The 21,403-nt window shown below is 43.9% G+C and overlaps 3 protein-coding genes across 4 annotated transcripts; all 3 read left to right on the top strand.

Moving 5' to 3' along the window:
- The first annotated feature begins 508 nt into the window (after positions 1-508).
- On the top strand, positions 509-7,300 carry nfe2l3 (nfe2 like bZIP transcription factor 3). The gene is made up of 5 exons (XM_084031831.1): positions 509-1,388; positions 3,040-3,120; positions 3,643-3,756; positions 4,497-4,959; positions 5,056-7,300. Exons 1-5 carry the CDS (start codon positions 870-872, stop codon positions 5,823-5,825), a joined length of 1,947 nt encoding a protein of 648 aa, XP_083887957.1. The 5' UTR covers positions 509-869; the 3' UTR covers positions 5,826-7,300.
- A 258-nt stretch (positions 7,301-7,558) lies between these two features.
- On the top strand, positions 7,559-10,171 carry cbx3a (chromobox homolog 3a (HP1 gamma homolog, Drosophila)). Of its 2 annotated transcripts, none has more exons than XM_084031833.1 (5): positions 7,559-7,660; positions 8,539-8,695; positions 8,907-9,063; positions 9,216-9,310; positions 9,585-10,171. In XM_084031833.1, the coding sequence occupies exons 2-5, from the start codon at positions 8,547-8,549 to the stop codon at positions 9,709-9,711; spliced, it is 528 nt and encodes a 175-aa protein (XP_083887959.1). In that variant the 5' UTR covers positions 7,559-7,660; positions 8,539-8,546; the 3' UTR covers positions 9,712-10,171. The 2 variants fall into 2 exon arrangements, with proteins under 2 accessions (XP_083887959.1, XP_083887958.1); XM_084031832.1 differs by lacking the exon at positions 7,559-7,660 and adding an exon at positions 7,683-7,860.
- Positions 10,172-13,787: 3,616 nt separating this feature from the next.
- Positions 13,788-14,797, top strand: LOC311027964 (sorting nexin-10A-like). The gene is made up of 4 exons (XM_084032186.1): positions 13,788-13,885; positions 14,010-14,108; positions 14,307-14,501; positions 14,588-14,797. The coding sequence occupies exons 1-4, from the start codon at positions 13,794-13,796 to the stop codon at positions 14,658-14,660; spliced, it is 459 nt and encodes a 152-aa protein (XP_083888312.1). The 5' UTR covers positions 13,788-13,793; the 3' UTR covers positions 14,661-14,797.
- Positions 14,798-21,403: the final 6,606 nt, after the last annotated feature.

The following is a 21,403-nucleotide window of genomic DNA, read 5'->3' as shown; positions in this document are numbered from 1 at the left end:
AGTTGTTTTGTTCAGTGTTGTTATTCGTAGACGCCAGGATTCCACTGAGGGCTTTCCCCTTTGTTTGGGGTTTAGTTATAGATAGTATAGTTGAACAAGTTCAAACTGTAGTTCAGCCGCTTACCAGTAGGCCAGGCATGGGACAAATGCTGGTCAGTAGCACAAACGTCCTGGAAGTACAATTTAACCATGTTCCTGTTGGATGTAGGGCAGCAACACATCAAAGAACAACGTATGATTAAAGTCGTGTTTGGTATTATTCCTGAAGTGAAATCAGTTTGTTTTCTGCTATTGTTCCTGTGAAAAGTACACGTTGTTATCATATACCTTCTGTTTCTATGCTCATTATAAACAGGGTGGGATCTCGCGATAGTTAACAACTGTGCCTTACTCTCATTGGTCAAAACTCCAAATGACATCCCTTTTGTCCAATCACAATATGTTGTGGTGAGCGCTTCTGTCCAATCAACATGCGGTATGCAAATCTTGAACCGAAGTTTCCCCAGCAGCAGCTATGCATGCACTCTACGGTGACAGTTAGCTTAGTTAGCTTTTCAGATGGTTCATTTGCTGCTTAATTAGCTACGTCAGGACGGTTTTGATAGCTGGGTTTCACCGACGAATAACCGAAGAGCAACAATTTCGTTATGTTTGCGTAAAGAGGTTCCCAGTAACTGGTTATTAATGCTGATGGCTAACCGCTAACAGCTAGCATAGCTATATAACGATTTCGCCGGTACAGGCGGACCTCTTTGTCTGACAGGGGAAGGCGTGCTCTTTTGTTAGGCTTTTCCCTTTGTCCGTTCGGGAAAGAGGAACTGTTGGGTCAGTATTTCGCAATTATCTGCGGCTCTTAAAGTATTCAGAAAATGCAAATCGCGAAAAAGTACTTCTCAGAGAGACTGATACAGTTAACGGTCTTACTCAGTTTGATTGGAGTTCGTGTGGATATCGACAGCTACTTGAGCGGCTACTATTCGCCTCTGATAGAGATTAGCTTGGGTCCAAGCTCAGCTTACACCCAGACACCCTTTCATAATTTGAGAGACACCCTTGACGGATATAGCGTGCACCCAAAATGTCCCGAGTTGGACTATTTCTTTGCCAGTCGCCGGCTGCTAGACGAGGTGAGGACCCTCGGCTCACGGCGGTTCCCCACACAGCTAAACGCATGGCTGGTGCACCAAGTGTCTACCCCTGACCAGGCTGACTGCGGCCCTTCAACTAGCAACAACACTGACGCCAACCCGGGACTAGACAGCTCCGGGGACGAGGTCAGGGATGATGACAGTCAACACCTACCTGGCAGTGGCCAAGAGGTGTGCCAAACAACCCCTGAACTTGGACGAAGGCCTACTGGCACCGGAGCTTGCGGGTTTCTTAAAGAGGCAAGTGTGTCTGTGTGTGAGAGTGAGAGAGAAACGTAACAGAAAGTACAACAACCATAAACACACCTTGCTGCTAACTAAGCTAACGTTATACGACCAAGACTGTTGACTTTCCAGCTAGGAGGATTAACCAATGTTATACAAGGATGGGTTTTCATCCAACAAGCAAATTATTATTATGCAACCTTCCCTAGAGCACCAGGAAACGAGATGACACTATGTGATAACATGTTGTCAAAACTTGAAATCAGCTGTCGCTTCATGTGATTCTTCCTGTCCTGAATCACACATCAACAATTCGATCTGATTCAAATGATGACCTTCTTGACTAGTTAGATTAGGGGACGTTCATCGTGACAGTTTAAAGGATACATAACTGTTTAGTTTAACAAGTTACAGACAGTTGTAAAGTGTCTGTGAGTCCACACAGTGCAACCTGTCCCATTAAGCCGTGTCTGAATATTCAGGACAGCATTAACATCACAAATAAGACCAGTGTACTGGGTGACCACGTGACTGTGAAACTACGATTTGCCAACAATGTCACTCACTTGTTGTTGTTAAAAACATTGAACATGAGTACCTATAATAACCAATTTAAATGTTGTGCCATCTGTAATCTGTGACTGCCATTATATATTTAAGAGTGTAATCACACCCAGACCCTTCATATACAACTCTCTCAGTGATCCAGTTTTTCTAGCTCAGGGTAGAAACAGCTGCTTGGTGAATGTTATGTCCTGCAGGCAGTTAATGTCGCCAATTGTGTAACTATATCCCCTTTCTTCAGACTGAACCACCAGCTGCGGGCCTTGAAAGGTGGAGAAATGAGGCTTAGACCCACACCCTGTTTGCTTTCACAAAAGCGGTGGTCCATACTTTAACACTACCCCCCTCCCAGGGTTCTTATTGACATGGATAATGCGATATTGACACATCTTTCATTTCTTAACCACACTTTTGTAAAATAAGTAATAGCTGAACTGCTTGTCGGGTAACCCTTTTGTGTTTTTTTTTTGGAAATACAATGTTTCAAAGAAGAGGCCTACAGCTGTAATATTTGAGAGTAACAATCAATAACTATTTGCATTGACTAGCCCATTTGAAGCTGGAAAAGCTACTGCAGCAGAAGTCAACAAGCTCAGGCAGAACAGGGGTGGTGTAATGTACAGTCTGTCATATATTTGCCTCTAGCGTTAACGTTAAAAACTGAATCAGCAGCAATGCTGTACTTTGTGTATCGGGAATGTCCTACAACACATGACAGGGTGGGATCATTTACGAGAGTAGTTAGCCCACCTGTTTATTAACTGCATATATAAAAACCCTTTCTGTGTGCAAATACAGTTGCTAATGCTTTTTTAATGTGTTGCAAAAGGCCTTGATGGGGTAATGAAAGACGTTGGTGTTAAACGTCAGCTGTTCAGCCCATCTCTACTTATTCAAACATGCCTGTTCTCTGTCAGAACAGTTTTTTCAATATTTCCAATATATCCAATTATCTACAACGGAAATGTAATTGTCTTTAAGGTCTTGGGATGTCTGCTAACAAATTGATTCTTCTACTCTTTCCCCTCTTGTATCTTGAATCTCCTGACTCCTTATCGCCATTGTGCCTTCCCGCTCTCTCTGCCTTTCTTTGGCTTATTAGGAGGAGGATGTTAAAGTTAAAGAGGAAGAAGAAACTGCCCCACTCAATCAGCTGGCTCACAGTTCCACACTGGAACAAGAGGTATGGTCCTGGTTTGTTACAGTTGCCTTCATTTGTCGCTGTATGCTGTTGAAACACACTTGTTTTAAAAACTTCCAGTTTACTGAGACCTGGAACATATTGAAATGTATTGGTTTTATTATAGTGCACACTCCAGGCTTTGTCAGTCATAATACGCGCAACATGCTTGCATAAGATTTATAGTCACATGGTGGGGCTGAAAATGATGTTGTACCCAATTTTAACCATAAATTCACGTTCTCACATGACTTCATGTCTCGTATTGCACAATCCTGAATAAAGAGCAGTTTTGGTAACACGCTGGAGGAGGGGATTTTAAAGAATGATAATTACTTTCTCAAAGAAAAAGTTCCCTTTGCTGGAAATCTATACAGCTTGCTTTTTCATTTAATTTTTGCATTTTAAGCACTGTGGTATACATTTAAACTCTGGCACACTTTAATTTACACCAGAGACATTGCATAAAGATGCTACTTACTGTGTCAGTCTATATTCCATGTATGTTCTTATTTCCTATTTCAGAGTATGCTTGAAGGCATCCCTGCACTGGATGATCCAACCCGCAACCAGCCTCCTACCATTGATCTTGACCAGCACTGGAGCAATTTACTGTCTCTGTCTGTTACTGACCTTGATGTAAGTTAAAGATGCCTGTAAATGTAGTTTACATGAAGCCTAAAGGCTCGGTTATGCTTCAGCGTAGTGATCACGCAATGGCCACGCAATGGCCACGCAGTTGCTGGGAGACGGTGATGGTTCTCCGTTGGGTTTACGTGTCGAAATGCAATTCAATGCCACACCGGTAAAGGGCGCTATGTTTTTTGTAAAGACTGACCGACCGACCGAGACTCTTGACGTATATCGTCGTTAGCCTCGTTATAGCCTATTTGTTTACCTTCCGGCTTTAAACATCCACAATTTTTCAGAACTTGGTGTTTTATTTCTTTGTGCAAAAGCGACAAGGTGCAAACAATAAAACGAGGTGCAAACAATAAAAGTAGCCTTTTAAAAGTTTAAATGGCGGTGTTTATGAGTGGAAACCGGATAGCGGTCTCCAGCGGATGTAGTTAGCGGACCAATCACAGCCAATGCCGCTGCGTTGGTGTTGCGTCGCCTCGACGCGCGTCTAGGATTTTTGGGAGGTGCACGTCAGGCCCTTGCGTTGGACGTAAGGGGGGTCCGCAAGGACATAAGGGGGCCGCAAGCCCCCTTGCGTTGTGTCGACGCGGAATAATTCAGACACATAATCTAGGAAACATCACTATGTTTGTTACAGAAGACAGTTCTAGTGTCCTGTGATGATCCACATGTTGTGGATCTACATTTATTTTTCAAAATGGCGAAGACTAATGCTAAAATGTATGTCTCATGTGTAGGACTTGGACTCCCTTGTTACTGAGCGTCTATCAGACCTTGACACAGAGATCCCCAGTGCCATCAGCCAGGATGTCAGTTTACATGATGCTATGGTAACCAGAGCGTTTGGTGTGGTGTCCGAAAGAGCTGAGTCCAGGCCGGCCACCGAGCCACAAAGAACCCTCTTTCGACTGGAATCCACAGGCTCCTCACACTCTGACGTATCGCCAGGGATGGCAGTGGGCCTGGCCGCTCTGCCGTTTGCTTCAGTTTGTAATTTAACTGGAAATGTGTCATCGCATAGTGCACTGGGTGGCTGTCTGGATGAGGCAGTGTTCGACCAGATCAATCAGCTAGGTTTGGAGGGCCTGGACACTCAGCTCATGGGCTCTCTGGAGAGCATAAACCCACAGGTTCTTGAGGACTTGGACTCGGACTCTGGTCTCTCTTTGGAGAGCAGCTCTGGAGGTCCAGTCTCCCCAGGTTTGTTCAAATCATTGTCTTTATTGCAATGGCTTGTGAAGTATAAATGGCTTGTTATGCAAACTAATATAATATTTAACCCCTCACTAATTGTAGGCTCATCTGAGGTGTCATCGTCATCCAGTTCATACTGCGAGGATGAGTGCGGAGCTACAGGCTACAGCAGTGAGGTGGATTCAGTCCCTTCAAAAGGCATCATGGACTACAACATAACGTGGTCACCCATTGATCTGAGTGAGAGTGTGTGGCATGACCACAGCTACTCATCACCTGCTTTCTTCAACCAGCCATCAGTAACCCTATCTCACAAAGGTATCAAAGAGGAGCCTCTCAGTGATGAAGAAGGACCAGGGTTTGAAGACCGGGAGCTGAGTCGTGATGAGCTGCGCGCCCGCACCATGTGCATCCCGTTCTCTGTCCTGCAGATTGTCAACATGCCGGTGGAGGAGTTCCTGGAGGTCCTCGACGGTCACGGCTTCTCCCCCGAACAGGTGACCCTGCTGAGGGATATCCGCAGACGGGGAAAGAACAAACTGGCAGCGCAAAACTGCCGGAAGCGCAAACTAGATGCTATCACAGGGCTGCAGGAGGAGGTGGAAAGGTTGCATGCTCAGAGAAGCAGGCTACTGAAAGAGAAACAGCTCACAGCCAAGACAATGGGCGCTGTGGGCCAGCAGATAAAACAGCTGACCAGAGATGTCCTGGCCCGGCTGAGGGATGATTCAGGAAGGCCCCTGAACCCGGAAAGATACACCCTGCAGTGCGGGGCTAATGGGAGGGTTGTAGTTCAGCCCGTAAGACGGCCTGCTGTCTCCACATCGACGGGCAACAAAACGGACAAGAGGAAGAAGGAGAAAAAGCAATGATGCAGTATTGCCAGCTGAGACTTGAGCTTTTAGGTTTTTGGATATTTCTGAACTTACTTGCCTGACTCTGGTTTTGGGATCTCCTCTTTTGCAAAAGTGTGTGTGGATTCACCGCTGTTGGGAGCCTAAATTGGCAAAAGCTGCAAAAAGAAAGGAAACTCAGAACATAGATCACTAAAAAAAAATCTGTAAATAAAATTTCTCATGGGGGAAAATGTAGCTTACACACTGGACATTTTTTGCTGATTGAAGATGGACACATGGCACCTGAGGCCGTTTAAGGGATCGGCTAAGCTGCTGGCAATGCAACCCATCTCTTGTGGCCATTAACATGAAAGTCATTCAGTCTTGTCACTTTTACAAACGTAGACAGTCAGACATGTCTGAAATCACCATGGCCACCAGTGTGACATTTGGATAGAGGTCGGGGAGGAGGATTCTGTTTGTTTCCATGTAATCTTGCCTCTCAACGTATACCTATTCAGTATAAAGAGGAGGTTGAAGATGGTATTTATTAAAGATTCTGAGGTTCCTGAAATGCTTATATGCATCATGAGAAAGTCGAGGGCAGTATCTTTTTTTTCATAATGGTAAGTTTATCTCAAAGTGGTGAGAATATTCGGACAATGCCTATCTTAAGTTTACAAATTTGTTTCACATATTGGAGGGCATGTACTGTTCAGTAAAAAAAAATGTACTGAAATGTTGTTTTCTTTATGTCTTGTTGACATAAAATATACCAATGATTAAACTGACAAGGCCTTAATTTGCATAAGATAGCTATTTTGGTTACTGTGTGTGCACATGATCCACAGATACACATTATCATAAAAATGTTTTGAGAGGCTAATCCTATGCTTTACATTAATAATTTGTTGGAAGCACAATTTTGCTTAAACCCATTCATTTCAAGTACTTAGGCAAGATTATATTCTACCTCACGTCTTAGTTTATCTTATAGTTTTGGGCTAGAAAGTTCCCTTTTTAGTGGAACTTAAATGCACTCATTAACTACAAATTATTCATTATAAAAATGGCCCTAAATGGACCTAAACCATCCCATTCCTGGAAAAAAAAAAAAAGAATACAATCACCAACTCTATTTAATAGGATCGAATGTCGTTTGGATGTTTTTTTATATATATATTTGAGCTTGAAATAAGTATTTAGTAAAAGTTGCCATCTTATTCATGGGCACATGTCTTTATTCTGTCAGCTGAGTGAGTGAGTTAATGGAGAACGGTCCATAAAGTTATAGTGTAACTCAAGAAGTATTTTTTTCCCTAGTCCCTCACAATTGTATTTAATTTTCTGGTTTGACTGAGAGTTTACTTTTCTGTTTGTTTAAATTGTTTTCAGGGGGCAAATGTTTTTGATTGCATGGTGGTTGTTGACTGTTGATAGTATGATTTTGCTTAGGGATTTTGAAATGCTCTCGCAGACATTGTTCTTTCTGATTAAAAAAAAGAAAAATGGTTTGTCTCACTTTTGTGTCACTGTTTTATGAGAAAAAACAACATTGATAGCAGGATATTTGCACTCGAAATTATTATTTTTGATTGGCGCTTGCCCTTTATATATAAATCACACTTACGGGGACGTTACAATTTAACTTCAGTTCCTTGCACCACAGCACATACAAAGCTGGAGTGGGGGCTAAAATACCGTAACATCTAGCGACAAGGCGCAAAGGTAAAGACCGAATCGCGTTTACTTCTCGGCTCCCGTAGAAGACCTGGCTTTTGGCGCCTGCTATATTACTGCAGACCAGATAAAGGGAAGGCTGACCGCGTGGTACGGAGACCTCACCGAAGCGGCTCCTCTTTGTTACAACGGTGCGTATATAGAAATTACTCTATGCAAATGCTGCATCGTGCAACATTTGCCGTAATTTCTACTCGATTGATTGAACCCGGGAAGCCGACGGTGGTTATCGTTTGCAAATCGTACCTTCTGGCAGGAAATGCAGTTTGCGCAGAAATAGAGCCACGCTATTAGTTGACGTAACGGTGATAGTTAACGTTACCCACAACAAGTAAGTTACGATTTAAAACATGGCTACATGTGTCTCATGTTAGCCTGTGCTAAGTATGGTATAATGTTGTAGCTAGGTTACATTAATAACGGTAAACAGCTAAGCTAGCTTAAAGGCGAAGAATTGTCCTATGTCAGGATTTGTTGCAAACATAGGGCCTGAGTGTTTATTCCTGGACGAGGTATTAAAACGCTACTAAAATGCTAATGTGACATTAGCGTGGGTTGTTTCTTAACACAATTCATCTTAAGATTATAGTTGAAGTCAAATACGTTTCCTTTCCCACCAAGGCCTGAAATCATAGCGGCTACAGTTAGCACAAGGGCTAACTTTCATACCGTCCTGTTGTGGTTTGGCTAGCTTTTAAATATTATTTTTACACAACGCGTAGCTGACTCTGTGTGCAACTTAGCATTTCTTGTCGTATTGCTGTGTACGTATTGCTCTTATACAAGTTACCGGATACTTACACGGATACTGAGTGCAGTAGCATCAGTTGTTGCAATGCTAAGGTTTAAGGCCCCTCTGTAACTGGGGCATATTTCTAACTTTCAACTAAATGTGGATACGAGCAGTAAGCTATGTGCATGTGTATCTTAAATATCGGCAATGCATTGCAAAAAAAAAACTTTTCTTAAACATTTGAAGTTCTCTCACACTCTTTATCGTTGTTTTTAGTGCACAACATGGGCAAGAAGCAGGCCAGCAAGGGTGGCAAGAAGGATGCAATGGACACAACGGAGGAGCCCGAGGAATTTGTGGTGGAAAAAGTACTGGACCAACGTATTGTGAACGGGAAAGTAGAGTTCTTCCTGAAGTGGAAAGGATTTACAGAGTAAGTTACCCGGGAACCCCCTCTGAGCTGAAAGTGCTTCCCTGGGGGGGGTGGGGTCAGGCTCCCCTTTTGTCCATAGTTACTTTGGTTGCATGAATAAGTTACCTTCCCCCTACTTAACTATGTTTGCATCTGTATTGAATTCAGTGTTAAGGGATGTTTTTAGGTGTTACGGGGGGTACAAATGGTAACCCTCTCCCTGCTCATTTAGGGCTGACAATACCTGGGAGCCAGAGGATAACCTGGATTGTCCAGAGCTGATTTCAGCATTTTTGGAGGCGCAGAAGACCGTTAAAGAGAAGCCTGCTCCCGTTAAGCGGAAGGCGTCCACGGATGAGCCAGAGTCCGAAGCCAAGAAGAAAGATGTGGTGAGTTCAGTTTCACATGCCTGGCCAACCTACATTCTACTACTTAAAAAAAAAAAAAAAAAATAGCAGAAAAATGGAAATACGGTTTTATACGTAAAGATAACCCCTTTAGAAAACCTTAAAATACTGATGGCAATTGTGTCCACTTACAGGCTGAGAAACCACGTGGCTTCGCAAGGAACCTCGACCCAGAACGGATCATTGGTGCAACAGACAGCAGTGGGGAGTTGATGTTCTTGATGAAATGGTGAGCACTGAAGAAAATAGACCTTTTATGTGAATGCAGCTAAAACGATAATCCCTTTTACACTTGAAACACTTAATGTTTGATCAGTAAATCCATTATAACTTGTGATGGTACTCCTGGCTTTATCTCTCATATAGTTGAGTAAAATATACATTTAGTCCGATAATCCTGCTGTAACAGAATTTCCCTCCAGTTCAACTAACATCACCCTGATTAAAGTGAGGATCCACGGTTGCTGTAATTGTGTTTTTCTCCCCCCTTGCTCTTCCTTCAGGAAAGACTCAGATGAAGCAGATCTGGTACCAGCCCGCGAGGCCAACACCCGCTGCCCTCAGGTGGTCATTTCCTTCTACGAGGAGAGACTGACATGGCATTCCTGTCCAGAGGATGAGGCTCAGTAGTACTGTCCTCCGGTCCCTGCAGTCCCTTGCATCCGTTTCCTCAGGACTGAATTTTCTTCTCGGGCTTGCCTTTTTAGTTTTAGCCATCTTAGTTATTTTTGAAGATGTTTCAGCCCTCGTCCATGTTGTACATAGTAGCTGAACTGATTGTAAGATAACGGGTGGTGGTGTTGTGAGGTATAAAAGGAGTCTTCCGGTATCATAGAATGATGTGATGGCAGTTTATAAAGCATATTCATTGATGGAACCAACCGCTGTCCATATTCAGTCAGTCACATTTTGTAAATTCAAAATGGTACTTTGGTCTGTTAAGGTGTCAACCACCTCTTCTTCTATCTCCTGTAAGACGCTGGCTTTTGTTTTCTACGCTAGTGCTAATGTTTGGTTCTAAAAGTAAATTTTGTATACTCCTGTCTGTAAATATTATTTGAAGTTCTAATAAAGGTTTTATGTGACCAAGTTCCACTGCTTAGTATTTGGTTCCAACAGAATGTCTAAAATACATATGTACAATGTTAATCTAAACATTTTTTATAATTTGACTTGGTTCTGATCCAGATTTATTCTCAAAATAAATGGTGACAGATTAGAGTTTACATACAATTTACGTTGGTAATGGTTTAAACATTCTATTCACCTGGTTCTTAGGGCTATAGCTGCATATGTGTAGTAAAGAAAACTAGAAGCTCAATCATAATACAAGTCCCTGGTTGCTTCCTTGTAACCTGTGACATTTTAAATACAGTTTCATTTTGTGATATCTGTTGTGGCATTGCTACTTTTAACTGAGTAAATCATTTCAACCCCTGCCAGTCCGTGACATCCTCTAATAACATTAAAGCTCAGGACTACCTCTAACAAGCAGCTGTGTTCAGCAGTGATGGGTCTCTCTCAGGTCACCAGCTGGCATGGTTACCTTTGCAGCACTGTGGAGAACAGTCTTGTGACTGGTATTAGGGCATGGGAGATGGACTTTGGACCTGTTGTGCAATCGTGTAGATGAAGTTTCTCAGGCAATAACAAGAGTTTTGACATTACTTAATGACATGTCCCTAAACAAAGGGGTCAACGATGTTGATTAGAAAAAAAGCTTTGGAAATCTAGTACAACCTTCCTGCAATACAGACCAGACTAAAAATGATCAGAAAACAATTAAGTGTCCCCAAATCAAAGCAGAGCTACAAGAACAGTGGTAATCAGACAGTTTGTAAAATGTTTAGTATATACTATACTATAGTAATACTGAGAGAGAGGAACAAAAACGCATGGTTTGTGTAAATATTGTATAGTCATAGAAAATAGAAGGGTTTAAACAAATGGTACATCTTTAATCTGGAATATCTTGATTAAGTCAAACCTTATCAGTGCAGCACAGTCCTCATTAACATGCTAGTCTCAGATGTACCAGTTTTCTAGCACAACTGCAAATGTCATTCCTTCAATAAATACAATAGTCAACCCGTGATTGAGTTATAAGATGGGATATTATTTTAATGTGGATATCCCTGACTGTGTATGTTTGCACAAACAGACAATTAGATTATCTCCAACCCAAATAAACCTCATGTAGTCATGAGAGTTTGAAAGTGAATAACCCCCCCGAACGACTTTTTATCTGCTGACTTGCACAAAGATAAAGAGGCCTTTATGCAAATCCGCAGACCGCATCAACCTTTTAATACTTTTTCCTGATGTAGAAGAGGTTGAGGCCACATCCCACTAGTTGTGTTTACTTCCAATCCTGTGCTGGCTGGATTGGATTTTGGAGTAGGCTGTATTTCTGGGGACAATGGTAAGAACTCTTTCTTTCTTTTTTCCTCTTAAAAATCTGAATTTATGTCTGTGTCATTGCTGGGTGGTGTGGCCTGGAATGTACATGCATTTGGGACTGTTCTTAGTCAGGAGAGTCAGACTTGGAGAAAGAGTAAAAGTGACTGGTAGCAGACGTTGAGCATGTAGATATCTGATGCTTTGGCAATGTGAGTTGAGAGAGAAACTGTGGAAATGGTGTTGGTTTAAGATTGTTATGATTGTACATCATTTTACAAACAGTATATATGTTATACACATTGTTCCAAATGTTAAAAATATATATATGACAGCTCTGACTGGTGCTATTGTTTTTATTTGGGGGGCTTCAGGAGGTGTTCACCCAGGGCGCCATACTAGCTAGAACCACTGATTTAATATTTAGTATTATTTAGATAATCTGACGTCATACCTACCCTATCTCCATCCGTCCTGTTGCTTTCCACGCCTAATAATCAGCAGCATCAGGCCGCCTCCCTCCACCAGGTGATACCGTTTAGGCTGATCCCCATCCAGTGAATTGGGGACAGGTGCACACTGATTTCACTCAAGAGGGCTGCCGTCGTGTGTCCGCGTGGCCTCCATCAATGAATGTTTTAACGACCTTTTATTCCGTGTCTATTTTATAACGCTATGGCCTGTGAGGGACCGGGAACGCATGAGTCAGAGGTCGCGCCTTAGCCGTTTGTATTAGCAGCAGTTCAGTCCCGCCAGTGCTCAGCCTGAAGCCCCCTGTTATTCACAAAAACCGGATTACTGCTCGGACACTGAGGACGGGAAAGGTAGGACGCCATGTGGAGATCAAGTGTGATGCAATGTTTTTCTTTTGTTTTCCTTTTGGTAATTCGTCAAATGATTGGTTAATTATTTGCGTTTAGTTGTAATGGCCCATAAAGTTTATTCAAATGTGATTAGGCCTACCACAATTTGGATTTATTGGCCTGCATGGCCTGCATGGGTAGAGGTGGGAGGACTAATATAATGCATCTCGATGCTTTGTTGAACGACCCTGTCTAAAGTCTATAATCTACATTTCATGAAAAGTTATGTAGCAGATCAACTGTATCCTACAAATAGGAATTTGTTTGAAATATTTAAAGGACAAATTCTCATTATCTTTAAATCCAAAATAGATACATCGAGAGTTGTTTAATAATTGAATCGTGACCCTCTGAATGTAATGAAATTGTGAGGTGACTGACTACTCCCACCATATGCATGGGGTCTACAGACAGTGCTTATTCCACAGAATACCACAGGCCTATCTGTCTTGTATTTTTTTTATTTTCCAAACATTGTACCTTTTTTGGTTTGCTCTGCTTGGACCTGTGAAGGTCGTGTGTCTCATGGTGTCGAGGGGCAGATGGTCCAGCACACTGTGGGAGCCTTTAGATATGCCGGTCATGTGAGGAAATGGTTTTTAAAGAATGAAAGAGAAGCTGAATGCTACACTTGAACATCCATGCAGTGAATTATCTGAAGGAAATGGCAGCTAACATAGCTTGGAAATGTTGCATCTTATTAAACTTCCATCATGGCTGCAGTTAACTCAGTGACCTGTATTCCTGCCTGTTGGCGTGCCAGAAAGAGATTTCCAACGGTTTGCTGTGTTTCCGTCTTAAGGTGTTTAGGTTCAAGATTTCCCCTCTGACGCTAAATCCTCCTCGTCCTTTGTTCCCCTTTAACCTACACCAGCTTCAAATGCTGCACTTTTGAGTCTTTAATGTAGGCCTATTCATCGCCTGCAAAACGATTTAGCATTGAACAAATTACTTTGGGCATGTTTTACAGTGTTTAACATGAAGATGTAACAGTTTAACTGAAATGTTGCACTTTTCTCCCTGTGGCAGGTTTCTCTACCCACAATGGACAGTATGCTGGACAATCTGTCCATCTGCCAATCTGTAAGTGCTCAAGCTCCTATCTCCTTCCTTGTCTAATCGGTGTTGTGCAGTCACAACTGAGTTTTGGATGTTTTTGTACCAACCCAAAATTGAGGACCGGTGGAAAATGTTTTGCTGAACCACATCTGGAGTTTTATTAAAGCGTGCCTTACATCCCCTTGTGTAATAAAACCCCTGTTTTTATTTTTTGTAGGAGTTTGTAAGCATTTGTGTTCAGGATCCGAGGCTTCGTCAAGATGACTACTGGCACACGCACGTCGACTACGAGATCTGTTTACATGCAAGTGCCCCTTTTTGGGGAGAACATTATTGGAGTCATTTTGACTTGATGTGGTAATTAATTGCCGTTTCTCTTTGCAGACAAATAGCATGTGCTTTCGAAAGAAGACTTCCTGTGTAAGACGGCGTTATAGTGAGTTTGTTTGGCTGCGTCATTGTCTGGAACAGAACGCATTGATCATGTAGGTCAACAAGTTTGTACCTCCCAGAATAATATCATTAATTGCTCCGTTTAATGACTCGGGCTCCAACTAATTGTGCATGCAATAAGTTTAACTCAAAGTGCATTTTCTTTGTTCTGTCCAGGGAGTTGCCCAAGTTGCCGCCCTGGAATCCTTTCTTCAGTCTGAAGAACGCAGAGCAGGTCTCACAGAGGATTAAGGGCTTCCAGGAGTTTTTAGAAAGGTAAATTGCTGTACAGCTTAAGCTATGAAATCATTGCATTGCCATCTAGTGGTGCCCCCGTCTCCCTCTTCAGAAGGTTGTTGAATACTAATCTGCTGAATGCAGGAGTGCTGTTAGAACCTGAAGGTGACCTTGATCAATGCCATTTTCAAATGTTCACTGGTTGACATTGTGCCGTCCATGTCCTCCCTCCTCTAGCGTTCTTCATACACCTCTATTGTTATCGGACAGTCGACTCCATCTCTTCCTCCAATCAAACCTCAGCATCACAAAGATGCAGAAGTGTGCTTTGGGTAAGACGCGGTACACGGTGGCCGAGGCCATTCAGCGGTCCAACACCGGTTACATCAGCAGGTTGGAGAAGAAGACCTCCTGCGACTCTGACTGTGAAAGGTACGTGCTTGGACAGAATAGTTTACAGGACGTTTCAGAGTCTAATGCTGACTTGACCGTTGTCCATCCCATTCCTCCTCCTGCAGCTCTTCTTCGTCAGGCTTGGGACAAAGTGTGGATATTCCAGTGCGAGGAAGCTCCATCCTCTTGGAGTCCTGACGGGGACACACGGGTGCTCAGCTGTCTCGCAGAAGTCCCTACCCCGCTCATTGTGCCCTGATGCAGGACTGTTGTACTTAATCAGCCTGCTTGTGATGATGCATGGGTTGCTTCCCTGAGTTAACTTTAAAAGGGTTAAAAGCTTAGTTTTACTTTAACGTCACAATTAATAGATTTGTTTTTTTTATTCTTTAGTTTTCTCTTAAAGCATTGTACCTGAGAGGGGAAAAAAGTTTTAAAATGTATACTGAACATTAAGACTTATCTTGAACTCTTAATTATTTACTATGTATATGTTTTTATCTGCACTAAAACTGTTCTGAAGGTCTGAGTTTTGAATTGAAGATGGGATTATTTTTTAGAAAACTTGGATGCTTTTATTTGTTAATGAATGAATAAATTGTCTCTTTGTATTTGTTTTGTATAATCTTGAATTTGCACTTTTCTTGAGCTGGTTCCTGAAATGGAAGTGAATTCAGTACAACAATCCTGCATTGTTGTAGCAGACCAGTAGAGGGAGCATAGACATCACAGGACCTCAAACTGAGTAAATGCAGTAGGGATGCAAGTCTACAGTGCTGATAAAAGAGAATTCAGACTTAATTTACACTAGTTGATTGTGCCAAGGTCACTGGTATGTTAACTTATTTTTCTCTAAGGCATTGTTGGTACTGTGCGCTTGAGTTCACATGAATAATTCAATACGCTGCATGGAGTTTGAGAAATGTATGTGTAATACACCGAACAGTGCTTGTTATATTCCCTTTAGTGACTCATCCATAATGCACTCATATGGTCTTATGTTTGGTGTCCCGGTTGTACCAAATTGCCCGTGTCTCTATCGGGACAGAAATACAAGAAACCACTATACCTTGGTGTATTTAGCAACAATCCTGCCTTCATAAAGGTTAGGTTCACCTTAACTGTTCAAGTGTGAGTGTTTTTGTCCAACATCTATAGTAATTATTGAGAAAAGGGCAAAGTGCTGGTCACATTTGAGCCCTGTGTCACCGCTGTCATGTGGAGGGTCTAAAGGAAGACTGCAAATTAATTTAACTATTACCGACTCTTGGGAATTACCTGCAAGAACGGGACGGCTTCAAGCTGTGAGGGTGGGGGGTGGGCAGCGCAAGAGTGCACGACAGCCCTGTAAATTGAAAGCTGATGAAAGAAGCAAAGGCTCATTAAGGAGATGGCAGCTGTCTTCACCCACCCCTCCCTATGCCAACTGCTGGACAGACGTGGGCTGGTCCAACAGTCAACCTGGCCTGTACCCCCCCCCCCCCCCCTGTCCTCTTCTCTCCTTCCCCTGGATGGTGCTGTCTCCCTGTGTGCACAACCATAATGAAGCTGTCAGTGACTTCACACCAGCCACTGAGCTGTATTCGAACACACACACACACACACACACAGTGTCTGAACACATGCACTGGTGGGAAATCTGTGGATGAAACATTTTTGGAGTCCCACCGGTCTGTGGTTTGCTGTTAAGGTTGACCTTATCAACGTACCCCAATGACAGCACGACACCCACATAACACACACACTCTTTGTTTCAGAGCCACTCAATTTTGTTTCAAAATGAAATGCAGTGGTGGCATCTTGTCTTTTTGTGTGTGTACTTGCACGCATCTGCCTTTTTTTTTTTTTTTTTTTGTAGCAGAGAACGTCTAGCATTTGGATATTGAGCATTCACGGTACATGTCTATTTCAGCTCTGTAATTTATAACTCAATTTTCAGTGTGCATCGATGCGCTTCATACCTCCAAAACACCAAACAAAGCCCAAACCCAATTGTATTTCAAAGCAATTAGGGCGTCCAGTGAGTTGTGAACGGCCCACGTTTCGGCGGCTCTGGGCCCGTGTGATATTTTTTAATTGTTAATTTTCTGTCGCATTAGTCAACTTCAGTGCCTCTGGACAGGTGACCGAGCTCCTGTAGGCGACACATAAATGACACGGGACGTAATCTCAGCTATTTGATGCTGCATAGTCGATGGTGTTTTTATGAGCATGGGGGGGGGGCGCTGTATGTGACGAGTTAACTGACGAGATGCTATATCATAGTTACGCTGCTTTATGGTAGGACTCTTTCTAATGCTTTTCAATATGTGTGGTGGCCGTCAATATTAGTATTAGTTTATGAGTCTAAATTATTAGCTCATTTAGACTCTCACCTGAAGCCACCACGGGGAATGGCTTCACCTCCTTGACCCTAACAAAAGCCAACAATGACAAAATCCATATGAGCAATTATTCTGTGTAACTCTCACCCTGCTCTTATTTCTGCACCCTGGGTGTCTTTCCACCTCTCTTCCTCTCCACTCTTTATTTTCCTCTGCCCCTCCCCTCCCCTCTTTCTGTCTCTCTATCTCTCTCTCCCTCCCTCTCTCTCTCTCTCTCTCTCTCAACCATCATCATCTCTCTATAGACTGCTAAGTTAATTAGCTGTTCTCTTTTGTAGTTTTTCTGCTGACACAGCGGACCCCGGCTCACTGTACCTCAGCTGTCTCAACTGTTGAGGAAGGAGACCCGGGTCTCGACCTTGCAACCGACTCCCCTCTCCTCTCTCTCTTTTTGTGCCGCGAGGGGTCAAAGGTGACGACTTGCATTGTATTTGTGATTATGACCACTAAAGTGCTATTGCATAGAGCATCATTAAAAGTCAATGCATCTCCCCTCTCCCTCTCCCTCGCCGACGCCACCACCGCACTCCTAAAACACACACAGTTATTTTGCACGCACTCCGCACATCGCCGGCCATTTAACAGCTAAAATACGATCTGTGCGCAGATAAATGTCACAGGGCCATCCATCTGCGAGTGTTAAAAGTCGGCTAATGGAGATGACATATTAGCGGCCCAAATGACTGCCATAAAAACTCCCACCATACCTTGCAGCGCCGCCTGGCCACTGTGATTGCAATAGGATACGGCATAGGCACTGCAACTATCTGTCTGCAGGAAGACGAAGAGGGATGGAGGGTGATGTCATATCTCGGTGAATTCTTTTTGATTCAATATATTCTGCCGGGGTTCAGGTCTCTGAAGCAATGATTGGGGGAATAACGACTCTGCAGCATCTTTACTGAGGGCCACGCAGCCACTCTACACAACACTTCTGATGTAATGCCGGTGACCTCTCACCTTTGACCCAACACAAAGTAGTTGGTCAGAAATTATGAGCCGCTCAATGACTGTGTGTGCGTGTCAATAGCAACGCTGCCATTGCAATCAATATGGAGATTCGATCCTACTTGAAGATCCTCCACAGGTATGTGTTCGCCTCCTCTCCTGCTCCTTCATCCTATCGTCCTCCTATCTCTTTATTAATTACCCTTCTCTATCCGAGCGTGTCGTTCTCTCTCTGAGTGAATGGAGCAGTTGTAATTGCTTCTCTCTGGAGCAGTTAGAAGCGGCACAAAGGAACCGTATAGAAACCACATTTGCATTCAAGATGAGCCGAGATGGAGAGGAGGGAGGGAGCACTGCCCTCGTGCCCTGTACTGAGCAGCACAACTTACTCTCTCTCTCTCTCTCTCTCTCTCTCTCTCTCTCTCGTTCTCTTCTTCCCTCCCTCCTTCCCTCATCCATTGTCTCCCTCTCTCCATCCCTCCCTCCATCTTATCTACTCCCACCACCCCCAGCTCCTCCCTTCAGCAGCATGGCTCCCCTTGCATTGTCTTTCCAGAGAGTTCCAAGGTCGACGGGAGCTTGCTCATCAGAGCAGGGTATTGTACACTTAGTGCGGCTATGGACGAGCTAATTTGTGTGTGTGCGAGTGTGTGCGTGTTCCTGGATGTGTGTGTGCATGTCCCGAGGCTTGCATATGTAAGAATATATGTGTAGAAATATCTGGTTTTGTGTGTGTGTGTGTGTGTGTGTGTGTGTGTGTGTGTGTGTGAGTGTGTGTATGAGTGTGTGTGTGTGTGTGTGTGTGTGTGTGTGTGTGTGTGTGTGTGTGTGTGTGTGTGTGTGTGTGTGTGTGTGTGTGTGTATGAGTGTGTGTGTGTGTGTGTGGCTGCTGGCTGGTAAAAAGGGGTGAAGGAGGGGAGGCTGTAATTAATAACTCATAAGCTCAGAATTGCAATTTTTTTATAACCACCAATATCTCACCACCTTTTAGACCTGCGCCATCACTCTCGCTCACTCCTGTGGAGAACACACACACACACACACGCACACACACACACCAAGTCCTGAGGGCTCTTCTTTTCCAGCTTGATAAGCATTTCTCGTTTGTTTCAGCATTTTGATCAATACAGTTAAAATGCCAAACCAAGCATAATTAGGTCTGAGATGGCTCCCACTGTGACCGAATAGGCCTCACCCAGGGAGGCGCTCACCATTATCATCATCGCTCTATGTGTGTGTGCGTGAGTGTGTGCGTGCGTGTGTGTGCCTATGCTCAAACCACACACAGCGTGATCTAATGGAATTGACAAAGTGCACATCAGGACGCAGATTAAAGGAGAACTCTGAGCTATAGGTTGATTTTAGCAGGTGATGGAGTTGCACCATTCACTGTGCTTTCACTCACCTCCACTTCATTCCCATAATCATTTAGACAACCTTCACAATGCATCTCTGCCAAGCAGGTTCATTTCAATATGTTATATGCCTCCTCAATCATTTTTTATTGGTTTATTTACTCAGAACGATACATAGATGGAGACCAGAGAGATCATAAATTGTCCATAATTACCATTATACACAGTGAAGTGACTCTCCTTTGTGCTATGATCCAGGGTGAACACCTTTGTAAAATCCATTTTAGACAGCAGAGAAGGATGGCTCCAGCTACTTGGTGCACATTTACTCCGACATCCACTGCCTTTACCCCTCATTGATCGTAGTGAACCTAAGAGCATATCATTTCTTTGAGAACAAAACACATCTTGATATCCCCCCAAAAAGTCCCTATCTGCAGCATCGTTATGATTTAATCACCTGTGACTTTTAGGTTCTGCATCATCTTGAAAGTGCTAGAGTACTTTTTGTCCCCCATTTTTTTTCTTCCAAAAACATGTTTCATTTGTGTATAAAACTCAAGTTGGATTGGCCTGATATACTTCAAAGGCTGCAAGAAACATGAGTGGTCTTTCAACCTGCAATTTGTAGACGGCCTTCCTACCATCCTTTATCTCTTCCTGCTCGTTAAAAAAAAGAAAGAAGAGCCGTTTGTCTCCAGGATCAGTGCCAACACTGAAAGAGAAATGTGACCCAGGGCAGATGACAGTGACAGGCTTATGTCAACACAGACTGGACTTTTAGTGGAACTGTCCCTTTAAAGACGGGACACAGGGAGGCGATGTCTCAATTCTGATCATAGCCAACAAAGAGCTTAATATGATGTGTGGAAGAGTGTTTTTGTGTGTGTTTGGGGGTTTGCACAGGTGTCTATGGGAGAGAGAGAGAGAGAGAGGCAGAGAGAGAGAGAGACAGAGAGAGAGAGAGACAGAGAGAGAGAGAGACCAAAACTACTGCTGTTTGGGGGGGATAATTTCAGAGTAGTGGCGTATGTTGTGCATGTAAATGCATCACAAGCACTGTGTGTGTGTGTGTGTGTGTGTGTGTGTGTGTGTGTGTGTGTGTGTGTGTGTGTGTGTGTGTGTGTGTGTGTGTGTGTGCGTGTGTGTGAGGAAGCAGGGTGGGAGGAGGATTTAGACCTATCATAAAGGAATTCTCCCCCCCAGCCCGTAGCTCATCCCGACACTTTTATGCCTTTTTATTTTCAGGCCCATTGCAGCCAAGCCCGGAGATGTGATTTATACTGCCTGGCAGCATGGGCACTGCAGCAAGAAAGACAGATGGAAGGAGAGGAGGAGAGGAGGAGGGGGGGAGGAGAGGGGTTAGCAGGGAGTTGCCGAGGGAAAGAGGGGAAGGTGTGTGTGTGGGGGGGTGTGTGTGCGGGATAATAAAAAAAGGGGGAGATGAGGAGGATAGGGTCAGAGGAGAAAGAAGAGAGACAGAAGTGAGGGCTTGAGAAAGGCAAAAGGAGAGACGGGAAACTTGCTTTTGTGTCGAGGAGCTCTCCCCTCGTCTCCTTCTCCTCGCTTCCTCTCTGCCACATCTTCACCTCTACATCTCTCTCTCTCTCTCTCTCTAATGAGTTATTGGCCCTGTCTGACTCAGGAAGAGAAGCCCCATCTCTCCACCAAACTGGCGCCCTGACAGCCTAAATCACCCCCTGCCTACCCAACCCCCCCACCACCACCACCACCACCATTCCTCCATCACCCCCCTCACCCAACTCCACCCCCCTCCAGGCGACCGGGACACTCCTCCTCCTACTTCCCTCCTCGCGCCTGCCGGAGGTGTGTGAAACCTTCATGGCGCTCCCATTGATTGGGATGGAAGGTATTGGGGTGGGGGGTTTGACAGGCTCAGGTCTGAGGCTGTGAGGAAGATGAGGAGGCCGCCGCCCACTAAGAGACAGCTCACTTACAGGGAACATGGAGGGGGTGGAGGTGGGTGAGGGAGATGAGTAGACAGAGGTGGTGGACAGAGGTGGCAGGGTTGTGAAATGGGAGGCTGGTGAAAGCCATGAAAGGAAAGACAGAAGATCTCGATGTTGCATTCAGGTGCTCGCTCTGGATACATGTGTGTGTGTGTGTGTGTGTGTGTGTGTGTGTGTGTGTGTGTGTGTGTGTGTGTGTGTGTGTGTGTGTGTGTGTGTGTGTGTGTGTGTCTGACACCTGTGTGGCGGTCAGGCTGTCTCTGTGCTGTAACATCTCTCTCTGT

The sequence above is a fragment of the Eutrigla gurnardus genome (assembly GCF_963514095.1).
Source record: "Eutrigla gurnardus genome assembly, chromosome: 17".
NCBI classification, from domain to species: Eukaryota; Metazoa; Chordata; class Actinopteri; order Perciformes; family Triglidae; genus Eutrigla; species Eutrigla gurnardus.
Note: the sequence above shows the minus strand (reverse complement) of the source record. Positions and strands in the feature narration are given on the sequence as shown.